General features: G+C 42.4%; 1 protein-coding gene across 1 annotated transcript; it reads left to right on the top strand.

Moving 5' to 3' along the window:
- Positions 1-1,788: 1,788 nt before the first annotated feature.
- On the top strand, positions 1,789-23,587 carry zhx3 (zinc fingers and homeoboxes 3). The gene is given in 3 exon segments (NM_001006838.1): positions 1,789-1,886; positions 15,363-18,298; positions 23,070-23,587. Coding segments are annotated over 2 exon segments (2,787 nt in total). The 5' UTR covers positions 1,789-1,886; positions 15,363-15,512; the 3' UTR covers positions 23,071-23,587.
- The last annotated feature ends 1,987 nt before the right edge of the window (positions 23,588-25,574 follow it).

Raw genomic sequence — 25,574 nt, 5'->3', positions numbered from 1 at the left:
TAATGTATATAAAATCACCTGCTTGTCTCATTTAGAAATATCTCCTTTAGAAATATCTTTAAAGGGAAACTAAAGTCATTTTTAAACCATAAGCCCCTATATTCGGCTCCCAACCACATCAACAAGGGGCAAGGGGTTGGCAGCGGCCATGTTTGTGAAGACTCCACAGCAGCAATCAGTAAAAAGGCCCCTGTGTACTGATAACTGAGCTGGCCCTGCACTTAGCCAGCATCCTTCTAGTCAGTCACCACCGCTGTGGAGCCTAAAGCAGAAAGTGACATGATCAAATATGGTGGCCACTGGCTGTGCAGTCCTGGCAGGGCCGCTGCTGGCCAAATGGGTGCCCTAAGCAGAAATTTACTTTTGTGCCCCCTCCGCCAAATATTACGGAAGTAAAACTAAAAAAAAAACACCTACTATAGGGGCCCCACACACAGTGCCCCCAATATCCCCCATAGACAATGCCCCCATAGTAAGTGCCCCCAATAGCCCCCATAGACAATGCCTCCATAGTAAGTGCTCCCAATAGCCCCCATAGACAATGCCCCCATAGACAATGCCCCCATAGTAAGTGCCCCCAATTGCCCCCATAGTAAGTGCCCCCAATAGCCCCCATAGACAATGCCCCCATAGTAAGTGCCCCCAATAGCCCCCATAGACAATGCCCCCATAGTAAGTGCCCCCAATTGCCCCCATATATTGATTGAACTATCCGGGACAGCGGGATGCGCTATAAAAACCGGCAGGACAGTGTTGGGGGGTATGTTATAATATATAAAAACTATTTTTTGAGCAGCTGTGATAGTGCCCCCCTGGGAGTTGGTGCCCTATGCAGACTGCATACTCTGCTTATAGGGAGCAGTGGCCCTGAGTCCTGGTTTTGGCTCACAGGTACACATGGTTGGACTGGCTGATGCCCCAGGGCCCCCCCCCCCAAAGGGCCACTGCCTTGTTCCCCCACCGCCCAACCCCCTCCCCCAAGCATGCGTACTCTACCCTTTATGAGTGTCGGAATATAATAATATATGTTATAGAATGGCCAACTTTTCAATTGGTCTTCATTTTTATTTTTGTATTTGCCTTCTTCTGACTCTTTCCAGCTTTTAAATGGGGGGTGCCTGATTCCAGCAGCCAAAAAATGATCACTCTGTGAGGCTACGATTTAATTGGTATATGTACTTTTTATTACTTATGTTTCTATTCAGGTGCTATCCTATTCAAATTCCAGTGTCTCATTCAGTCCCTGGTTGCTAAGGTAATTTGGGCCCTAGCAACCTGGTAGCTGCTTAAATGCCCTTATGGACAGCTACTAACCAGAAAGCAAAATAATTAAAAAAATGAATATTTTCTCCAAATATCCCCTTGAATCTTCTTTAGGGCCCATCACAGAAGATGATGCCTACCATAACCATATACTGAAATGACATGGTACTTTTTGAATGTTTGTTTGGCCCCCTCTAAGGCAGAGAATACTCAAGACCAGTGTTTTTTTCTCTCAGGGGATTTTCTTTACTGGGAGCTGCACTGAAGCCAAACAGCCGTTTTTGGTTTCCACTAATGTTTGGCCGCTGGGGGGCAGTATAACAGTAAAAGAATAGGAACTATCAGTTCTATGCGTGTGTTTTGCACTTGCGCAGTGAAGGCCGCTTGTGGTGCTTCTTTAGCCCCGCCCTTTGCTCACTCACATGGAGCCCATTCCGCGGCCTCGGTTGGGTAGGACTGTGTTTGTCCAGCCTTGAGCCCAGAGCTCGTCACGTGGGTATAGAGCGGCCAATCGGCGTTTGGAGATGGGATTCTCACAGCCAAGCTGAAGCGGCTCCGCCTCCTCCCGGGGCCTGAAACGTTTGAGAGTGGGGGGGACAGGCGGCTTAGGGAACCGGGAAGAGGTAAGTACATGGGTCCTGGGGGTGGGGCGTATGGCGGGGTAGCCTGCAGGGCTTGGGGAAAACACGCCACTATAGTGTTACTGAGTATTACTGTGGGGAAGTTACTGTGTGTAACTGGGAGAGAGAGGGGGGGGGGCTCCCCTGGGGGAGTTTGTGCGGCACCGCGTGGGGCTCTCTCATTGTAATGGCACCAACCGCTCTGTCATACGGGGCTGCCCTGGGGCACCCACTGGGTGAGAGAGGGGCTTCCCTGGGGCACCCACTGGGTGAGAGAGGGGCTGCCCTGGGGCACCCACTGGGTGAGAGAGGGGCTGCCCTGGGGAACCCACTGGGTGAGAGAGGGGCTTCCCTGGGGCACCCACTGGGTGAGAGAGGGGCTTCCCTGGGGCACCCACTGGGTGAGAGAGGGGCTTCCCTGGGGCACCCACTGGGTGAGAGAGGGGCTTCCCTGGGGCACCCACTGGGTGAGAGAGGGGCTTCCCTGGGGCACCCACTGGGTGAGAGAGGGGCTTCCCTGGGGCACCCACTGGGTGAGAGAGGGGCTGCCCTGGGGCACCCACTGGGTGAGAGAGGGGCTGCCCTGGGGAACCCACTGGGTGAGAGAGGGGCTTCCCTGGGGCACCCACTGGGTGAGAGAGGGGCTTCCCTGGGGCACCCACTGGGTGAGAGAGGGGCTTCCCTGGGGCACCCACTGGGTGAGAGAGGGGCTTCCCTGGGGCACCCACTGGGTGAGAGAGGGGCTTCCCTGGGGCACCCACTGGGTGAGAGAGGGGCTTCCCTGGGGCACCCACTGGGTGAGAGAGGGGCTGCCCTGGGGCACCCACTGGGTGAGAGAGGGGCTGCCCTGGGGCACCCACTGGGTGAGAGAGGGGCTGCCCTGGGGCACCCACTGGGTGAGGGAGGGTGCTGATCTGAGGGGACACCCACTGGGTGAGGGTTGGAGCTGCTCTGAGGGGACACCCACTGGGTGAGGGTGGGTGCTGCCTTGAGGGGTCACCCACTGGGTGAGGGTTGGAGCTGCTCTGAGGGGACACCCACTGGGTGAGGGTTGGAGCTGCTCTGAGGGGACACCCACTGGGTGAGGGTTGGAGCTGCTCTGAGGGGACACCCACTGGGTGAGGGTTGGAGCTGCTCTGAGGGGACACCCACTGGGTGAGGGTTGGAGCTGCTCTGAGGGGACACCCACTGGGTGAGGGTTGGAGCTGCTCTGAGGGGATGCCCCACTGGGTGAGGGTGGGTGCTGCCTTGAGGGGACACCCACTGGGTGAGGGTTGGAGCTGCTCTGAGGGGATGCCCCACTGGGTGAGGGTGGGTGCTGCCTTGAGGGGACACCCACTGGGTGAGGGTTGGAGCTGCCTCATGCTATTGAAGAGTTGCTTTGGTGGAGACATGACTGGTTAAGGGGAGCCGCCCCCCCCCCCCCCCCCCCCAGTGTAAGGAAAGGCGCTTTTGAAGCAAGCTGAAGGGCGGGTTTGTTATTTTAACCCCCCCGCGCCCCCACCAGCAACAAATATGGGTAACATGCTGCCTATGTAGCTTCCGCCCTGGGGCCCTCTGTTCTGTTGTGACCTGGCCGATATCTACTGGCAAATTGGCTTTTGATGAAATCATCCTTTTAAACAGACAGGAAAACTCAGTGTTAAAATTGCATGGAAAGGTTTTCTCATTCGTGCAGCTGCCTGTCTAAAACTTCCTTACTAGTTGCAATGTGGCTGTGTGTTAGGGTTCATTATTATGGCTCTTGTGTTGGGAACTGGGTGCATTAGCTGCATAATAAGCTTTCAGTAGGTCCAGTTTGTTTCTTTTCATTTCCATAAGAATTTGTAAGCAGTGCTCAGGTATGGGACCTATAATCTACATTCCAGGACATGGGGGTTTCCTGATAAGGGACCTTTCTGTAATTCCCTTCTCCGGAAACCCGTTATCCAGAAGCTCCAAATTACGGTAAGCCCTTCTCCCATAGACTCCATTTAAATCAAATAATTAAGAATTGATTTCCTTTTTCTCTGTAGTAATAAAACAGTACCTGTACTTGATCCCAACTAAGATATAATTACCCCTTATTGGGGTAGAACAGCCCTATTGGGTTTATTTAATGGTTAAATGATTCCCTTTTCTCTGTAATAATAAAACAGTACCTGTACTTGATCCCAACTAAGATATAATTACCCCTTATTGGGGGCAGAACAGCCCTATTGGGTTTATTTAATGGTTAAATTATTCCCTTTTCTCTGTAATAATAACAGTACCTGTACTTGATCCCAACTAAGATATAATTACCCCTTATTGGGGCAGAACAGCCCTATTGGGTTTATTTAATGGTTAAATGATTCCGTTTTCTCTGTAATAATAAAACAGTACCTGTACTTGATCCCAACTAAGATATAATTACCCCTTATTGGGGCAGAACAGCCCTATTGGGTTTATTTAATGGTTAAATGATTCCCTTTTCTCTGTAATAATAAAACAGTACCTGTACTTGATCCCAACTAAGATATAAATAATTCTTATTGGATGCAAAACAATCCTATTGGGGTTAATGTTTTATTGATTTTTTTAGCAGACCTAAGGTATGGAGATCCAAATTACGTTAAGATCCCTTATCCAGAATACCCTTGGTCCCGAGCCTTCTGGATAACGGGTCCTATACCTGTACTAAAAAATCATTTAAACTTTAATTAAACACAATATAATTGTTTTGCCTTCAATAAGAAGAATTACATTTTAGTTGGGATCATGTACAAAGTACTGTTTTATTATTAAAGAGAGAAAGGAAATCTTTTTTTTTTTTTTTTTTTTTTTTAATTACAATTATTTGCTTATAATGCAGTATATGGGAGACAGCATTCCTGTAATTTGGAACTTTCTGGATAACATGTTTCCGGATAATGGATCCCATACCGGTAATTGTGTATGTAGGAGAGAAGTTACTACAAAGTTTTTTGTATTGTTGAAATATTGGCTACTATGTACGTTACATCTGGTCAGCACGGTTTGGCATTGTGTTTAAAAAGGTTAACAACATGGAATGAGAGTCTGATTGCCTGGACAGGTCAGCTGGACAAAATGGCTGTCTGTTAGCGGTGCCTTTATTTGGTTGGGTGTGCTCATGTGATGAATAGACTGAGGTGTGAGGGAATTGCCGACTTCAGCAGGGCTAAGGTGAGGGTGGGAGTTCTCTAAAACTGGCTATAAACATTCACATTAAATAAAAGCTGCGTAAATTAATCCTTTTTTAATTTGGTGAATTTAACAGCTGTGTTAATATAGTTTATATTATACCAGTGCATTTATGTATCAGTTACAGGCATTGGTCATCATTTTACACCCTCCCTGCCTTATCTGTAACCTCAGTTGATCTTTTATCTAAGGTCTCCTTGTCTAGTGTCCATGTCAGAATTGACCTCAGAACCCCCAGGGGATTAAAGTACAGGTATGGCTCTCCATACCTTGAAGGTGGCCATACACGTGGCGATCTGACGATGTTTCTTACGACCATCGGTCGCACGAAACATCGTAAGATCCGCCACACACCATTCAGGGCTGAATCGGCAGGTAACGAGGTAGAAACAATAGGATTTCTACCTCCTTCTGCCGATTCAGCTCTGAAGGGAGAATTTTGGTCAGGCGCCTTCTATGGCGCCCGATCAAAATTTTCAAACTTGTCCGATCGGCGAGTCGTCCGATATCGGCAGCTTCCTGCGATATCGGTCGACTCGCCGACATGCCATACACGCACCGATTATCGTACGAAACGAGGTTTCGTACGATAATATCGGTGCGTGTATGGCCACCTTAAGTCTGCTTAAAATCATTTAAACATTGAATAAACCCAATAGGGCTGTTTTGCACCCGATAAGGGGTAATTATATCTTAGTTGGGATCAAGTACAGATAATGTTTTATTATTACAGAGAAAAGGTAATCATTTAACCATTAAATAAACCCAATAGGGCTGTTCTGCCCCCAATAAGGGGTAATTATATCTTAGTTGGGATCAAGTACAGGTACTGTTTTATTATTACAGAGAAAAGGGAATCATTTAACCATTAAATAAACCCAATAGGGCTGTTCTGCCCCCAATAAGGGGTAATTATATCTTAGTTGGGATCAAGTACAGGTACTGTTTTATTATTACAGAGAAAAGGGAATCATTTAACCATGAAATAAACCCAATAGGGCTGTTCTGCCCCCAATAAGGGGTAATTATATCTTAGTTGGGATCAAGTACAGGTACTGTTTTATTATTACAGAGAAAAGGGAATCATTTAACCATGAAATAAACCCAATAGGGCTGTTCTGCCCCCAATAAGGGGTAATTATATCTTAGTTGGGATCAAGTACAGGTACTGTTTTATTATTACAGAGAAAAGGGAATCATTTAACCATTAAATAAACCCAATAGGGCTGTTCTGCCCCCAATAAGGGGTAATTATATCTTAGTTGGGATCAAGTACAGGTACTGTTTTATTATTACAGAGAAAAGGGAATCATTTAACCATTAATTAAACCCAATAGGGCTGTTTTGTCCCCAATAAGGGGTAATTATATCTTAGTTGGGATCAAGTACAGGTACTGTTTTATTATTACAGAGAAAAGGGAATCATTTAACCATGAAATAAACCCAATAGGGCTGTTCTGCCCCCAATAAGGGGTAATTATATCTTAGTTGGGATCAAGTACAGGTACTGTTTTATTATTACAGAGAAAAGGGAATCATTTAACCATGAAATAAACCCAATAGGGCTGTTCTGCCCCCAATAAGGGGTAATTATATCTTAGTTGGGATCAAGTACAGGTACTGTTTTATTACAGAGAAAAGGGAATCATTTAACCATTAAATAAACCCAATAGGGCTGTTCTGCCCCCAATAAGGGGTAATTATATCTTAGTTGGGATCAAGTACAGGTACTGTTTTATTATTACAGAGAAAAGGGAATCATTTAACCATTAATTAAACCCAATAGGGCTGTTTTGTCCCCAATAAGGGGTAATTATATCTTAGTTGGGATCAAGTACAGGTACTGTTTTATTATTACAGAGAAAAGGGAATCATTTAACCATTAAATAAACCCAATAGGGCTGTTCTGCCCCCAATAAGGGGTAATTATATCTTAGTTGGGATCAAGTACAGGTACTGTTTTATTATTACAGAGAAAAGGGAATCATTTAACCATTAAATAAACCCAATAGGGCTGTTCTGCCCCCAATAAGGGGTAATTATATCTTAGTTGGGATCAAGTACAGGTACTGTTTTATTATTACAGAGAAAAGGGAATCATTTAACCATTAAATAAACCCAATAGGGCTGTTCTGCCCCAATAAGGGGTAATTATATCTTAGTTGGGATCAAGTACAGGTACTGTTTTATTATTACAGAGAAAAGGGAATCATTTAACCATGAAATAAACCCAATAGGGCTGTTCTGCCCCCAATAAGGGGTAATTATAATCTTAGTTGGGATCAAGTACAGGTACTGTTTTATTATTACAGAGAAAAGGGAATCATTTAACCATTAAATAAACCCAATAGGGCTGTTCTGCCCCCAATAAGGGGTAATTATATCTTAGTTGGGATCAAGTACAGGTACAACGGGGCCGGCAGACTGAAGACTAATTAGGGTGTAATTTGCAGCATATAGACAAAGGAGTAGATGTTAATTGCCAAACAGAGCCATCTGCTTCAAAGAGCTTACTATCTATTTAGGTAGTAATTTGAGAAACCGCTTGGTATGTTTTATCTATATTATAAGGTAAAGTTTTTTTTCTGCACATTTAGCTACATCGGAGCAGAAGACACTTTTTCTCTGCTGATTCCATAAAATTTTGATGTGTTTTTTGTTTGTGTTTAATGGGCCGGTGTTTTTTGCCGCCATTGTAATGTGGGCCCCAGAGTGCTCCAGTGTCTGCTGGCCTCAATCTGTTCCACCTCATTCTTTTCTGGCCATGGAGGCTGACTCTGTGGGTAATCTCTTACGCACGCTTCGCTGCCCTCTGCTCACTTGCAGGCATCTGACCATGCAGATTGATTTTTTTTTTTCATTCATAGTTTTGGATCAGGAATGGAGGGGCGGCCTCCAGCTCCAAAACAGTATGCAGTTGGACTAGTGATCAGCAAGTGAATAGGTCGAATGAATGTCTTTTCGCTCCAGCCCGATGGGCGAGCGCTCTTTAGCATATTGCTTTTGTGTTCGCTTGTTGGAATAACAGCAACTGGATGGAGCAAAACGTCTCTTGAAAAACTCCCGGTTACTTGTAGGAACAATGATAAAACAAATCATCTCTCATTTTATTTTATTTTTGCTCTGCAGCTTTCAGGCTTGACATTTTAATGGTTATCTGGTTGTTAGGTCTTAATCACCCTAGCAACCAGGCAGCAATATGAAAGATGAATAGGAGTATTTCTGAAAAGAAAAAACTAAACAGTGGAATATAAATGATAAAAACAGGTTTTTCAGTTGCAGGCTTGAAATCGGTAGATAAGTAAGGCAAGCAATTAAAACCATACCAAATAAATAAGGATAAGCAATGAAATAATTACTTTTGTTCTGTAGTTCAATTGCAGACTTTCCAGTCTGTTGGGTCTACTTTTAGTAAAAGCATCCCTTAGGGCTCTACCACCTTGTTACAAATGGTAATGTAACTGGTGAATTACATTAAAGAAAACATATTATTGTCTTTAAATACCTAGTTGCCAGGCTACTCAGAATCTTAATGATGGTAAATGCCTAGAGATTATAAAAAAAATTATGTAGACCATTCTGGACTTTGGCCATCTACAGTTAGTATGTGATCTGCCTTTTGGGCAACCCTGCTGTAAACTGAAGCATTAATTGATGCAGTAGTATCAGTTATATATAATATGAGAGAGAGAAAGAGTTTACGTTTACGCCATGTTTTTTCTTTTTTTTAAGAAATACTTTATCTAGGTGAATAATTGTAGTCTTCCAACTCAAGAAAACTTTTTCTATTTGAGACTAAGCAACACATGGCATTTACTGTCTCCTTTGTCTGCACTCAGTAGCTGTGTCGGCCTGGGTGCAGACAGACGGAGCCGTTTTGGACACAAAGCATTTTCACGCAGAAATTCACTATGGGTCAGCACCCAGACTCAGTGACTCTAGTTGCAGACACAGACGGTTACGATAGGAGGGGCTGTTTCTCAGGCCTGTGTTTAGACACATGGTAAAAAAAATAAAAGTCTTTACTACACAGTGGAACACATACCTACTAATTATGTACCTACAGGGAGTCTGTGCTACTTTAGAATTGATCAGATTATTGTAAAATAAAGCGTATTTTAGATAATGAACCAGAGCAGTGCCAGGGAAGGTTTCACCCTCTGTTGCTCACTACTGAAATGTGAGATGTTTCTGCTTGGTCAGTCCCCTGATTGAATTGGCAGCACAGAATCTGGGCCACTGTAGGTTCTCACTGAGCATGGGCAAAAGCCTCTTCTCTCTCTTACATGTGATTATAATGGGGGTTTGAGGCAAGTTGAATATGCGGAGATGATGCTTTTTTGTTTTTGTGTTGCAGCATTATCATAGCATTGTCAAGGTTCCTTATTTATATACAGGTAGGGAACCTGTCATCCAGAATTCTGGGGAAATGGAGTTTTCTGGATAAGGGGTCTTTCCGTAATTTAGTTCTCCGTACCTCAAGTCTACTAAAAAAGCATTTAATCATTAATTAAACCCAACAGAATTGTTTTGCTTCTAATAAGGATTAATCATATCTTAGTTTGGATCAGGTACAAGGAACTGTTGCATTATTGCAGAGAAAAAAATAAATCTCTTTTAAAAAGTAGAATTATTTGTGTATAATGGAGTCTATGGGAAATGGGCTTTCCATAAATCGGAACTTTATGGATAACGGGTTCCCTACCTGTATTAGTTGTTTTGGGACTGTAGTTCCACCTTAATCCTAGTAATAAGGATTTAGGTTAAGTTTTTAGGTGAACTTCACTTAATTTTTAGATGTGTGCAGTGTGTATTGGTTTTATCATATTTTTCTTGTTCGATCTTTGCAGTCAGATGGAAATGCAGACTTTTTTTGTGTAAAGCAAAATAAAAAATGACCAAGGTTTCTGTCGGTGTGCATCATCCATTTTATTTACCAGTTTATCTTTGTCTTTCTAAAATCATTTCTGCCCTTTGTGCCTGGTAAAGTGCTTGGTTGGATCCTACGTTGCTTAACTTGAATCCTTGCCATAAAGCAAGCCAGTGCTGCTGTTTTACTTATTACTGTTCACCTTTAAATTTAACTTTCAGAATGATGTTGAGAATGCTACTCTGAGACAATTTGCAATTAGTATTTTTAGGCAGGGTTTGGGCGAATCACAATTAGCATATATTAGCATAAATTAGCATATGCTAATTAGCATTAGAAAGTGTTAAATGTTAGGGGGAGATTTCTGCTATTTTTAACCTTTCCAGATCCTAATTAGCATAAGCTAATTAGGAAGGATTCAGGTTCAGTATTCGGCCAAATCTATCGAGGTAGATTCGGGGGGTTGGCCGAACTCAAAAAACTGGGTTCGGTGCATTCCTACTTTTTTTCTTTAATTTGTGTTTAATTATGTAGCTTTTTGTTCAACAGCGCTCCAGAATTTCATCAGCTGGTTGCTAGGGTCCCATTTAATCTAGCAACCAGGCCTTTGTTTGAAAGAGACAGGACTATGAATAGAGGAGGGCCTGAATAAAAAGATAAGTAATAAAATTCTAGTCTCACTGAGCAATAGTTCTTTGGCTACTGGGGTCAGTGACCCCCGTGAAAGCTGGAAAGAGTTAGAAAAGGAATGCAGATCATTTTAAAAACTAAAAAAAATATATACTTGTCCATTTTATAAAATACTACACGTTAACCACCCCTTGTAAAGGATATAGCTGTGCGTACCAGGACACAAACTGCCGTCGCAAGTGCAAAAATGCAACTAGTAAAAGCAAAAGTAAATATTTTATTTTCCAAAAAGTGCAAGCTCTTTCCTATTCTTCTAATCTTTGGTTCAGCTACTGCCTGACTGCTGGGTAAATTGGCTTTGACTTTCCACAGTTGGGAAACCTGATGATTAATCATGTGTGCGTTGTCAGTCGCCCTGCCTTAGAAAACTCTCAAATCCTGGTGGAATTTCCTTATATTGGGGTCCCAGTGTGTGTGTTTAGCGCAGCGCTTTACGTTAACCGAAATTATGTATAACTATTATATAGGGGTTAAACCTCTTCCCTCCATAAATTGCGTGGGAAAGATCGTTAGTGCTGTAAATTTACCCCATCCATGCGTCCCATCCCCCAGCCTTTTTTATAGCAGCTTTTTGTTAACCCTGTCACGGACCTTTGTTGGTGCTGCTGTTGCTGGCGTCCAAAAGCTTCATTCAGAGCCAAAAAAAAAAAAAGACATTTCTTGCCTTACTCTTATCCAAGTTAGCTACTGCTTTGCCATTAAATCATTCAGTGCAAAAGTTTCATGTTGCTGAATTATTTTTTTTTTTTTTAATGAAATCATCCATACAAAAACGGGTTTAAAAATATAAACGGGTTATAAAACATATAAAAACATATAAACGGGTTTAAAAATCTGAGGCATAGAGGTGGGGCAGGCAATATATGATTGACAGCTCAGATTTTTAAACCCATTTATATGGATGGATGATTTCATTAAAAAAATTTGGGTTTCATGTGTAATTTTTAAGGACTTTTATTATACAGCTTTTTATGTGCAATGACTTTAAATTCAGCAACATGAAACTTTTGCACTGAATGATTTAATGGCATACCCCCCCCCCCCCCCAAACAATGTAGGTCTCTCTAAAAATATATTGCATAAACAGCTCATATGTAAAACCCTGCTTCATCTCAATAAACCATTTTCATAAAAATATACTATTTTAGTAGTATGTGCCATTGGCTAATCCTAAATAGAAAATTGCTATTTTATACATGCCATGCCACACATATATGCTAGGCCCCATCAGCCAATGAATGGGCAGAGTTGTGCCTTTTGCTTCCACACTACTTCCTGTTACAGTTAGAGCGGCATTATTTCCTGTCAGCTGATCTCTGAGGGGGCACACAGCCCATCACTAAATGGCGGCTCAAGGGAAAGGATGTAAAAAGGCAATATTTACTGATATATATGTTCCAGTTTGGCGAGATTCTTTAATAGGTCACAACATTATATATACTATCTGTTGGTTAAGTATTCATTCTGGGGGTCCCAGAAGCCTCGGCCTTTTGCAAAAACAGAGTGCACCATGTGAAGACCCCGTTAAATGTTCTCCTACGGTGAATACCACGCAAAGCAATCAACAGCAAGAGGCGTTCCCTACATTATATGGCCAGTGTGCAGCCCAATCACATGAGTAATTGTGGCAGTAATGTCTGGAAAGCAAAATGGCTGAATTCTGCCTTGCTGGAACAGAGACAGTTTTAGGCTGCAACATCAGATTAATTTTTTTTTTTTTTTTTTTTTAAAGGGGACCTGTCACCCTATGAAATAATTCAAAATCCTTTTCTATGATGTTTAAATTATTTAATTTTTTCCGTTCAGTCTTGGAGTTTACAGTCACAGCCATCAGGCCGGCGCCATTTTGTGAATGCTGCATGTTTTTTATCACCCTAAAATCTTATCCATTTGCCATCTAGGTGATATCTAGGAAGTTCTGAATGGAAAATTATAGTAATTGCAGTTAAAAAATCTGAGCTGTCAATCATGCCTCTATGCCTGAAGCATAGAGGCGGGGCAGGCAATATATGATTGACAGCTCAGATTTTTCATTCCCTCAGGCTTGATTTCCTTTAAATCAAAGTGAGTGTTTAGTGAAAGAGCCACCCTCTGGTTTCAATTTGAATTGGTTTTCCTTTGCTTTTAACCACTGCCACCCTGCACATAGTAGCCAAAAAACCCAAAATCTATTACTTGTCCAGTATTTATGTCTCTAATGACGTGAGGATGGAGTTTTTCACTCTTCGATGGGTACTGCACCCCTGATTGAATAGTGGGTGGACGGCTGCCTACGGCAGGAAACTCAACTGAAGATACAGATGTAGATATGACTATGAAGATTTTCATTCATCCAGGTTATGGTATATCTAGTATAAATAAATCTAAAGCAACTGGACTTAACAAGTCCAGTTGCTTTAGATTTATTTATACAGGTATTGGATCCCTTATCTGGAAACCCAATATCCAGAAAGATCCAAATTACGGAAAGCCTGTCTCCCATAGACCCCATTTTAATCAAATAATTCAGATTTTTAAAATTGATTTCCTTTTCTCTGTAAAAATAAAACCGTGCTTTGTATTTGATCCCAACTAAGATAGAATTAATCCTTACTGGATGTAAAATATTGGGTTTAATTAATGCTTTATTGATTTCTTAGTAGACTTAAGGTATGAAGATCCAAATTACGGAAAGACCCCTTAACCGGAATACCCTTGGTCCCGTGCATTCTGGATAACAGCTGCTATACCTGTACTAGATATACGTAGATATTGGCACTGCAGACAGCTTAAATTATTGAACAGTATTAAGTGGAAACGTTCCCTTTTTTTTTTTTTTTCTTTTTAAATAAATGTGCAACCTCCTACTCCGGATTTTAAACTGTTACCTAGTTGCTAGGGTCCCACTGACCCATGCAGTTGGGGTATTCTTAGGTGTTTATGGAGGTTTAATATGCTTTTACGAGAAGGGCTTTTTTGTGTGGTCCCCCCCCCCCACCTTCCGCAATACTCTCGCATGAGTCATGAGATAGATTTGTCTGAACTCCCCTTAAGGAAAACATGGCTGTATGGAAAGTCAGACTTGCTTGCTGAATGGTTTCCAGGCAGAGATATTAGAAAATGTTGAAGGATTTCCAGTGCGGTAGGAACAATATTGGAGAGTATGAAGTTTATAAGCATGTTCAGAAGCCTTTAAATTGTCCGCAGAGTTGACCATATCGGCACACGTTTGCAAGACTTTGGATATTGGAGTCCTCACCTGTAGTGTAATCAATACAGGTATGGGATCCCTTATGCAGAAACCTGTTATCCAGAAAGTTCCAAATTACGGAAAGGCCGTCTTACATAGACTCCATTATAAGCAAATAATTCAATTTTAAATAATGATTCATTTTTCCCTGTAATAACAAAACAGTACCTGTTCTTGATTCCAACTAAGATATAATTGCCCCTTATTGGGGGCAGAACAGGCCTATTGGGTTTATTTCATGGTTAAATGATTCCCTTTTCTCTGTAATAATAAAACAGTACCTGTACTTGATCCCAACTAAGATATAATTACCCCTTATTGGGGCAGAACAGCCCTATTGGGTTTATTTCATGGTTAAATTATTCCCTTTTCTCTGTAATAATAAAACAGTACCTGTACTTGATTCCAACTAAGATATAATTACCCCTTATTGGGGGCAGAACAGGCCTATTGGGTTTATTTCATGGTTAAATGATTCCCTTTTCTCTGTAATAATAAAACAGTACCTGTACTTGATCCCAACTAAGATATAATTACCCCTTATTGGGGCAGAACAGCCCTATTGGGTTTATTTCATGGTTAAATGATTCCCTTTTCTCTGTAATAATAAAACAGTACCTGTACTTGATCCCAACTAAGATATAATTATCCCTTATTGGGGGCAGAACAGCCCTATTGGGTTTATTTAATGGTTAAATGATTCCCTTTTCTCTGTAATAATAAAACAGTAACTTGTACTTGATCCCAAATAAGATGTAATTAAAGCCCAGTTATGCATTGCTGCTAATATTGTTAGTGGATATGAAAGAATGACCACCTTATAACCTACTGTTCCTCATTAGTTGTTCTGAGGACATTTTTGTTCTCAGGGCACACTGTGTAGATGCTAGCACATAACCGCTCTTTATTTTGCTCCAAGCGGTGTTGATGGTGGAACTCAGTGTTCTGGATGCTTGGCCTTCTTCCTTGGGCCTCTTTTTAATTTAGTCAAATGTACGGATAGTTTTACAAAAATGAATTTTTATTTTGCAAGTGTCGCCAGCGGCACAGACTAAAATATTCTTCTCTTTCCAATTGCTTTTGAAATTTACAGCTCTTCTGTGGTGGCTTTGCTGTCGGTCCAGCCCTGCGTGCTACAGCAGTTTTCCCAGATGATGCTTCTTTTTTTAAAATAAAAATACTGTTTCCATAATTGCAAGAAAAAAGAAAGATGGGACAGAGAGGAATAACAGATACTCCTTTTAATTGCAATTACATTAACATTTAACTTGAAAAAACGATTTTTTTTTATGTATGTTGAAAAAAATTTTCATTTTGGATGGCCATTAAACATTTTATTTATAGGTCATCGATACTAAAACTTGCCCAGTAAACCTCTCTCAATTTAACTGTTAGAACACAAGTCAGTTCCTTATAAAGAAAAACAAAAAGGGAATGTGAACTTAGGAAAGTATTCTCTCATTTTGGTTTTTATCTGGATAATAACTTCATTTTTTTTTCCACTTAGGCTTGAATTGGGCAGAGTTGAAGCCTGGGCACAAGTCATACTTTAACCGAATCACCTAATGCTTCACAGACCAGCTGGAATTGTGTCCTGTCTGAAACTGGGGGACATCAGCTTGCTATCAAGAATTAATTTGCTGGCTCAGCATCAGTCATGGCCAGCAAACGTAAATCTACCACTCCGTGTATGATACCTCTAAAGACTCTAGCGCCTGATAGAGGCACAGACATTTCTGAAGAATGCAAAGAGAAATCTGCCAAGCAAGAAGACCAAGAGATTCTGCAAGCTTTAGATCTGAGTGAAAGCAGTAATGTGGTACAGTCTAATGGACATGAAAATGTTGATGGGGACAAGTATTTTTGTAAATACTGTAATTTTGGTTCTCACGACACAAAGCCGTTTATCGAACACATGCTTTCAAAACACACTGGATTCAAAGAAGATCCTTCTTATGTCTGTATTGCATGCAGCTTCCTTGTAAAGGACTATAAAGAACTGGAAGGTCACAATGCTGAAAGTCACCTGGAGTCGAACCTGACTTGGAGCGTGGCAAAGCATGAGAGTTACACTATTGTTGAGCAAAGCCTCACCGACCATAACACGGACTCAATCATGGCTCAGCATCTTCCTGAACAAGGTGTTGACGAGTTTTCTGAAATTTCCATTACAAAAACGCCTATAATGAAGATTAGGAAAAACAAGCCCGAGACGAAAAAAATAATTGCGATGAAAGATTCTAATCATTTGTCGGAAGAAGTGGAGAAAAAGCCCCACCTTCTGTCTAGCAATGGTTTGCTACCGGGCAACAAAGTAATCAACAAAGTTGTCGGTTCTTCTCCAGTTGTGAATGGATCAATCATAGGGACTGTTCCACTTCTGCAAACAGGGGTCACCCAACTGCTGTCCATAGACCCCTCACAGTCGGTAATGCAGCCCAAACTCCCAACCTTAATCTCTCCAGTTCTGACTAAACCATATGTTGCCCCAAAGTCCCATCATATTACGCAGCCACCTACAGCCAAAAACCTCCCTAAAGTAATGATTCCCCTAAGCAGCATTCCAACCTATAATGTTTCCATGGATTCCAACTGTTTCCTGAAAAACTCTTTCAACAAGTTTCCTTATCCCACAAAGGCCGAGCTTTGCTATTTAACAGTGGTCACAAAATATCCGGAAGAGCAAATAAAAATCTGGTTTACCGCCCAGAGGTTAAAACAGGGTATCAGCTGGACACCTGAAGAAATTGAAGATTCCAGGAAAAAAATGTTTAATACAATCATCCAGTCCATCCCACAGCCCATGCCTCAACCAACGATAACTGTTCTTAATGCTCCACTTGTTACAAATACCAATCATGTTCAGCCTCTTATTCAGGCATCTTTGCCCGGTCACATTGTTAACCAACCCCAAGGAGCAAGTGGCTTACTTGTAACCCAACCTATCATTCCAAATGGGATTCAAGCAGCCAGCACAGCTGTATCGCTCAGTATGACAAACATCCCATCACATCAGGCCACTACGCAGACCATGTCTTCATCTCCAGCTATACGTGTTGTTGGTTCCACTCGCCCTGTAACACCAACATCGCCAACCATGTTGTCACAAAGCCTGTATGACTCCACCAGTAACAGGTCCAAAAAATCCAGACAGCAGTTGACCGCTTTGAAAAATAGTTTTTACAGGAGTCAGTTTCCGTCACACGGGGAAGTTGCCAGGTTAACAAAAATTACAGGACTCAACACAAGGGATGTTAGGAAATGGTTTAGTGATAAGAGATATCACTGGCGCAACAAGGCAACAAATGCGATTGACAGTAGCAGTAGTATGCTCGATACCTCTGCAGACATTACTTATTCCATGTTAAAAGAGCACGATTTGGCACTACAAACACATGCTTCCGCTTCATCGCACACAACGAGGAGGCACTCCTGGAATCCAACGCCAGACTTTACTCCAAAATACAAGGAAAGGGCTCCTGAACAGGTTCGGGCTCTGGAGAAAAGCTTCTTCCAAAGCAGCTTTCCCACTGTGGAAGAGGTAAACCGTTTAAGGAGTGAGACAAAAATGACCCGGCGGGAAATTGACAGCTGGTTCGCCGAAAAGCGCAAAAGGGTGGCTGAAGAAAATAAAAAAGCAAAAATAGGGGATCAGGATTTTGACGAAATTGAGGATTCCGCTGATGAACTGATTATTTCCGAGAACATTGGGTCACCGCCGGCAGAGAGCATAGTTCACATCCCTAGTGAGAGAAAAGTAAATCCGATCAAAATAAATCTTAAGGATCTCCGAGTAACGGAGTCCAATGACTGCGCGGAGATGTCCAGTGAAAATGACAACAGCATGAGTTTCGATGTGGAGAGCGCTGCGGTTCCGTCCCCCAAAATCAGGCATATTAAAAAGACTCCTCAGCAGAGGGAAATTTTGAAGCATATGTTTATCCAGACACAGTGGCCAACTAATGACGAATACGATCATATTATTGAACAAACAGGACTGTCAAGAACGGACGTTGTGCGTTGGTTTGGGGATTGCCGGTATTCCTTTAAAAATGGACAATTGCGATGGTATGACCGGTACAAAAGAGGCATGGCACAATTAAAGCCTGTTTCCTGTCAGCCGCTTTTGGACTATTACAGCCAGCATCACTTGGTTTATGATTGTGACCTCGATGGACTTTGTGAGCAGACGGGATTGACTGCCGAAGAGGTGAAGTCTTGGTTTGCACACAAGATGGAGGAAGAAGCCCGTGCTGTGTCAGAGGCAGGTGGCGAGGGACTGCACTCTGATATTGGCGACAAGGCAGTAGCCCAGATGGAAACTTACGACGGGGTTTCTGAAATGTCCGAAAATAGCGAATCCTGGGAGCCAGCAGCACCGGAACCACACACAGCAGCAGTCCAGTTAGAGCAGCAGTCCAGCACGGAACAGCAGTCAACTTGGTAAGTAGCCCTTCTCTTCCTGAGCAGGCAGGGCTCACAGGCATACACACAGTTTGCATTTGTATCATATGTGGCATTTGGTAACAGGCTTGTGTAGCATGGATTTAAGTTTTTGTGCTGCTAACCTGTGCTGGAAAACAAGATGCAACCAGCAGTTTCAGTGGCAGACCAGAGGTGCATAGGATATGCTCTGAATCGGTGGTTCTCAACCTTCCAAATGCCGCAACCCTTTAATATACAGTTCCTCATGTTGTGGAATTATTCCTAAGACCATCGTAAATATGTGTTTTCCGATAGTCTTAGGCGACCCCTGTGAGATGGTTGTTCGACCCCCAAAGGGGTCCCGACCCACAGGTTGAGAACCGCTGCTCTGAATAGAAACATAACCAACAAGTATCATTTATGTGCCACAGAACATACCTTTTGCTTCTCATGGGGCATGTGCATAGAATACAGGTATAGGATTAGTTATCTGGAAATCCGTTATCCAGAAAGCTCTGAATTACGGGAAGACCATCTCCCATAGATAATTTTTTTTTTCATAGTGTTTTTAAAGTTACATGTAAATATGATTTGTGAAGCAGTTTGTCTGTTTGTGCTATTCTCAGTAATTAACTCATCAGCAGCCAAACTCGGGTTCCCACAGTCCTTTGCACACGTGTTATTCTCCTGCTTAGCCAGTCTCTTAATTACAGAACTTTCAAGGCAATTGGAGTATTGGCAGGGGGAGAGCTGACTAATGATGCAATGTATGAGTAGTAAATAAAGCACTAAACATTTTTAATGAATGTATTTAGGAAAGTTTTCTTAGAATTTACTTCATACTTCTTACATTTATTTCATAAAAAGTGTACGGGTGGCGAATCCCTGTAATTTAAAATGTATAATGCCATTCTGCAGTTGTGTTGTAGTTCTGAAATCACATTCACACCTTCAGATTCATAGGATTGCCATTTTGTAGAATTTCATCAGTATTGGCGCTTTGATGTTCTTCACACAGTAGTAGGTTGTTCTTAAATCAGCCAGTTAGCTTGTGGGTAAATGTTTGTTGCTTGGGTGTAGTCACCATATTCTGTCCAGTGATGCTCGTGCTTGTCTGCTGGAACTTGCACGTCAGCTTTACACCATGTGAGGCCAGAGTCGCGTTTTGAGCAGATTCCCTTGCAGCACAGTTACTGCTGGGTACATGGAAACATATGGGGATTGCTGCTACGGATAACCTTGTGGAAATAAGCTCATTCATATCCATGGAAGAGCAGCACATTATTGTGTGAGGTTATGGGACCTTTAGGGCAGTGACTAATCTACCCGCAGTGCCATCCCACCGGCTAGAATGTAAATTGGCGCAAAGTTACCTGTCAAGGCAACTTCGACAAATTGTGGCGCCGCGTATGCCATCCCACCACCGATTTACATTCTAGCCGGTAGGATGGCATTGCGGGGAGATTAGTCGCTTGCGATAACGGAGATTTGTTGCGGTCGACTAATCTACCCGTGTGCCACAGCCCTAAAAGTTATGTGTTTGCTACAGAAACACTAATATAATTTATATAAATACCCCGCTGTGTAGCCCCGGGGGCAGCCATTCCTGCACTGGTACAGCTGGGGTGTTTGCTACAGAAACCCTACTATAGTTTATATAAATACCCTGCTGTGTAGCCCCGGGGGCAGCCATTCCTGCACTGGTACAGCTGGGGTGTTTGCTACAGAAACCCTACTATAGTTTATATAAATACCCTGCTGTGTAGCCCCGGTTTGTTTTTCTGGGACTTGTATGGTAAATATTTACACTCTCTACTCCCCACAGTAACCAACAACTTTCCTACTTGTCCAGCCCAAGCTATGTATCTGTTGCCTAGTTAGCCGACTCGCTCAGAAGAACAAACTGCTTGTTTTTAAATAGATTTCAGATATATGTAACGCCAGCTCTATACCGGACAAGGTTTTCTCCTGTATAATAACTGGTACAACAGGGCCTAAAGAGTCTTTCCAACCTTCAACAAATATTTTCTCTGCTTCAAATTTTTGCAACACTTCCCGTACGCGGCAATAAAACTTTTTGCATGAAATAGCTGGCACACAAATTGGACTGCACGTGCCCTTGAAGTTTCATGAAAAACAGATTTCTTGTTTACTATTTTTTTTACTCAAAGCAAGTCATCCTGGTTTGCCATACACTGATAAATAACTATGCAGCAGGTATAGTTTGTATGTTGTATATAAAGGAGAAGGGAAAGTCATTTTGGCATTTTACTGCCAATAGATTCGCCACATTAGCGACACCTAGAACAATATATTTATTCTACAGAAAGCATTACTACACCTGAGTAAAGAGCCCTAGAAGCTCCCTCTGTTTGTTTAAGATAGCAGCTGCCATTTTAGCTTGGTCTCCCTGTAGCTTCCTGCTGCAGCTCTAGCTGTTATAGCTCACATTCCTAAGGGAGGGGGGGCGTGCGTTTTATGAATTCTTTTGAGAGTGGGGAGCAGGAGAGAGGAGAGAACTGTGCAGACTCTGGCCCCAGAAATGAAGGACTTCTGAGAGAGGAAGTCAGATACCCTAAGAACATGTTTACAAAAAAGGAGAAGGGAGAGAGGAGAGAGCTGCACAGGCTCTGGCCTGGGGATTAAGGATTTTTCCAAGAGAAAAGTCCGATACCGAAGAATATGTTCACACGAAAGAAGAAAGAAATCCTGTGTTTCTTTTGATAGAGGGCTCAGTGCAGCGTTTCTGTAAGTGGTTATGGCTGTATTTACATAGACCTTTCTGATTAGTGTTACAATGTTAAATAATTGCAAAAGTACCTTTCCTTAAACTTTATTGTGGTCGGGAAAAACCAGCATCCAGACCTTTAGTTTTCTGCAATTAGGCACATGGAAATCCATAGTCCAATCCCAAACTTACATAGTTACATAGGGTTGAAAAAAGACCATCAGGTTCAAACCTTCCAAGTAAACCCAGCACACACAACCTATACTTACCTATCTATACACTCACATACATAAACTATATATACAACCACTAATACTAACTGTAGATATTAGTATCACAATAGCCTTGGATATTCTGATTGTTCAAGAACTCATCCAGGCCCCTCTTATAGGCACTAACAGAATCTGTCATTACCACATCACTAGGAAGGGCATTCCCCAACCTCACTGCCCTCACCGTGAGGAACCCCCTACGCTGCTTCAAATGGAATCTCCGTTCCTCTAATCTAAAGGGGGGGCCTCTGGTTGCGTTTATATGGGAAAAAATAACACCCCCTATCTGCCTATAATCCCCTCTAATGTACTTGTACAGAGTAATCATGTCCCCTCAAAAGCGCCTCTCTTCCATAGAAGAAAACCCCAACCCTGACAGTCTAACCTCATAGTTTAACCCTTCCATCCCCTTTACCAGTTTAGTTGCAGTTTCTGCACTCTCTCCAGCTCATTAATATCCTTCTTAAGGACTGGAGCCCATAACTGCACCGCATACTCACGGTGAGGCCTTACCAGGGACCTATAAAGGGGCAACATTATGTTTTTATCCCGAGTCAATGCCCTTTTTTTATACAAGACAGCACTCTTTTTTGCTTTAGTAGCCACAGAATGACACTGCCTGGAATTACACAACTTGTTATCTACAAAAAACCCCAGATCCTTCTCCATTAAAGGAGACATATTGGATAAATGGGAAAAAAAGGTAATTTTGTAGGCAATTATGAATAATATCCGGTGCTGGTTTCCCTTTGGGCTAAACATTAATCCTATCTGTAACAATGGCCCCTTTATTGGAGCTCCCTATAGATCCTGTCACTTCTCTGTCCGAGTTTGAAATGAAGAGTGGGCGTGTCCTAACGGTCCCTGCCAGAAGCACAGTAGGAGGGGGAGAGCCAATCACAGCCCTGCACTCACACAAGCAAAGACAGGCTTTAGTTCCCTATCAGGTCAGCCTAGCTGCTGATTGGTTCCTATCCTACAGTGCAGGGTACGGAGGGCCGCCGGCTCCCCAGCTCATCCAGAGAATTCAGCCAGCAGGAAGTGGAACAGATGGGCGGGGCTAGTGGGGTTTTTGTGGAATTTCTCAATAAATCAGTCAGAAACACAACTTTTTTAAGCACAATCCTTCTATATCTAGAGGAGTATAATTCCCTGGTACATTCATAATTTTTATAGGATATGTCTCCTTTAAGGATCCCCCCAAAATACTACCATTTAGTGTATAACTCAAATGTATATTATTTCTATTAATTATAACTTTGCACTTGTCAACATTGAACTGGTACACTTTTGTTACTGATTTTTTGTTTTTTTGAACTACAAATCCCTGTTATTGTGCAAATATACAAATGTAAGCAAAAAGCTGGAGAGCTCACTTAAATGTGAAACAAATGCAGATGTGAAAATATAAATGAATATACGGTTGGCACTTCCCTGATCAGTACAATAGATAAATAACGTTCAATTAAATAATGTCTTTTCATTGGGCATTCTGCGGAAAGAGAGGGGTCAGCGTGTAACTTCTTCCCCGGTGCCGGTAGGAATGTCAGTGATATTACAGTGCAGCAAATAGTCTGTTTTTAAAGAGCTACAGTATGTGCCTGATGAGTGAAAAGATATTTGCGACAGTTAGCTTCTAAGCAGTTGGACAAGTTCTTAAGCAGCACTTTGCATCAAATGTAAGTATATTAAATAGTAAAAAATAGTTTTTATTTTGGGAAATGTCCAGAGATTGTAAAAAAAAAAAAAAAACAAAACCCAAAAAACGAAGTATATATTTCTTTTTCAGAGGCAGACTGAAAATAAATGAATCAAGACATGGCACCATATTTACTCTACATCCTATCTGTTATGGGATGATCGTCGACACAGAGTGCTCATTTTGTACTGCACAACTGGATTGAAGAATAATGGAAAGACAGAAGCATTCTGGCAATGTGCAAAGGGATTTTGGGCACTCATTGCCTCGAGCCAAGTTCTTACTGCAAAAGACTTTTCAGCGAGTGTATAAAGTTATCAGACTCTACTTTTTTCAGATGACATGTGATCCTTGTGCTTTGTAATTTTCCAAATTTCCATTTCTCGTTCAAGGTATTGTATTGGTACAGAAGCTTATTTATATAACAGTTACAGACTTACAAAAAAAAATAAATTTAGTATTCATGCCCTAGTAATTTACTACAAAACTTTCTAGTGAAAAATATTGTTTGGACTAACTGGTTATAAATAATAAAGGTTTTTTTTCCCCTTGCTATTTTGCCACTGGACATAAAATGTAGGTAAACGAGTAAAGAGAAATGAAATCTTCTTTTAGAGCTTCAGTGTTTTTGTCGTTTATGGGCAGAACTAAAACCAGAATAGAACTGCTGACGGCAGAGAAGACCGTTACTGGAAAGGGGTTGGCAAGCTTCTGTTGAGAAGCTTATCCTTACTGTAAAGATAAAGTTGTGTCTGATATTCTAAAAGTCCCCATACACGCGAAGATTCGATCACTTGGCGAGATTGCCAATTTCAGGCCAGATATCGGTCGGGTAGGACCCACGTTTCTGCCCCTACTCGGGCTGATAATCTGCCGAATCGGTCCAAGGGACCCATAGCAGCAGCTACAATCGGCCCGTGTATGGGGACCTTCAGTCCAGTGTCTTTCAGCACCTACATCATATTGTATATTGCAGTGCTGTCCAACTTCTGTGGTACCAAGGGCCGGAATTTTTCCGACCTACGTGGTGGAGGGCCGATAATGGAAGCCAGTTTTAAATACGCCCCTTTTTGAAACCGCACCCACTTGAAACCACACCCATGTTATCACATGACCATACCCATATTAATGGTTGTAGGACAGCAAAAACCTGCCATACTCTGCCTGCCCTACCCTGCCTGTGTGTGCCATACTCTGCCTTCCCTACCCTGCCTGTGTGTGCCATACTCTGCCTTCCCTACCCTGCCTGTGTGTGCCATACTTGGCTGGTTTGTGCCATACTTGGCCTGTGTGTGCCATATTCTTCCTGCCCTACCCTGCCTGCGTGTGCCATTCTCTGCCTGCCCTACCCTGCCTGCATGTGCCATACTTTCACTGTGCTTGCCATTCTTGGCTGGTTTGTGCCATACTTGGCCTGTGTGTGCCATACTCTGCCTTCCCTACCCTGCCTGTGTGTGCCATACTCTGCCTTCCCTACCTGTGTGTGCCATACTCTGCTTGCCCTATGATGCCTGTGTGTATGGCACACACAGGCAGCCTACAGTGACACAATGCTGGCACTGCTCCTACAGTCTGCACAATAACTATATATTAAACTTTTTAATTGCAGTACCACCTCAGTATATGTTCTTTTTGTAGTGTGCAGGGATTATTTGTGGGTTTCTACTGCTCCTGAGGTGTGAACAGGGGAACAATATGGGTGATTACAGCCTGAGCCTGAGGTGTGAACACTGCAGGGGGTGAACAATGCAGAGATTAAAAGGTGTGAACAACACAGGGGATTACATATTTAAACAATACAGGGGGATTTCAGCCTGAATCTGAGGTGAGAACCATGCAGGGGGGCCAGTTAATCACAGTACTGATAGCATTTAAAGCTTACACAAGAGTAAGCCATCAAAGCAGCCAGACAAGTGGGGGGCCACACAGAGGGGGGTCGCGGGCCGCCAGTTGGACAGCACTGGTATATTGGATCAATGAATATGTTGGTCTACATGGTATTCCGGTGTAGTGACTCTGATCAGTTAAATAGTCGTCACAGCACCTTGTTCAGCAGAGGATGGACTTCTCCGACAGGTAGAAAGCATGGCTTGAGCGTGCTAGGTTTGTGGACCTGAGAGCCTAGCGGACAACATGGACAGAGGTTTGCTACTAGGAAAAACAGAACAGGAACCTGGACAGGAGTTTATATCTTGCGACTTCTGGTTTACAGGCATCACAGCCATGTGCATTTGGAGGCAGAGGGAGCAGCTTACCAGCATCTTAATGTGTGAAAGCACAGGCAGTGGCCTCAAGGAAGAGCCAGAGTCTAGCACCAGCAAGGATAGCATGAGTCTGAAGTATGACTGGCATCTTTGAAGCACACTGACATGATGCCTATATGTTATTGGATCTGTTACTATACCTGTAATGTCACTGCCAGTCAAACTAATATCAGTAATCTAACAAGGCTTTATAAGCTACATTTTGCAGCAGCTGCCAACATCATACTTCTCAATTATGAGCATAAGTAAGGCTGATGCCACACGTGGCGTTTTTACGCTGCGTATTTTCTCAGCCTAAAAACGCTGCACAAGCCACACAGCCCCTGACTAT

This window comes from Xenopus tropicalis, chromosome 10 (assembly GCF_000004195.4).
Source record: "Xenopus tropicalis strain Nigerian chromosome 10, UCB_Xtro_10.0, whole genome shotgun sequence".
Lineage (NCBI taxonomy): Eukaryota > Metazoa > Chordata > Amphibia > Anura > Pipidae > Xenopus > Xenopus tropicalis.
The sequence above is the reverse complement of the archived record's forward strand: the minus strand, read 5'-3'. Positions and strand labels throughout refer to the sequence as shown.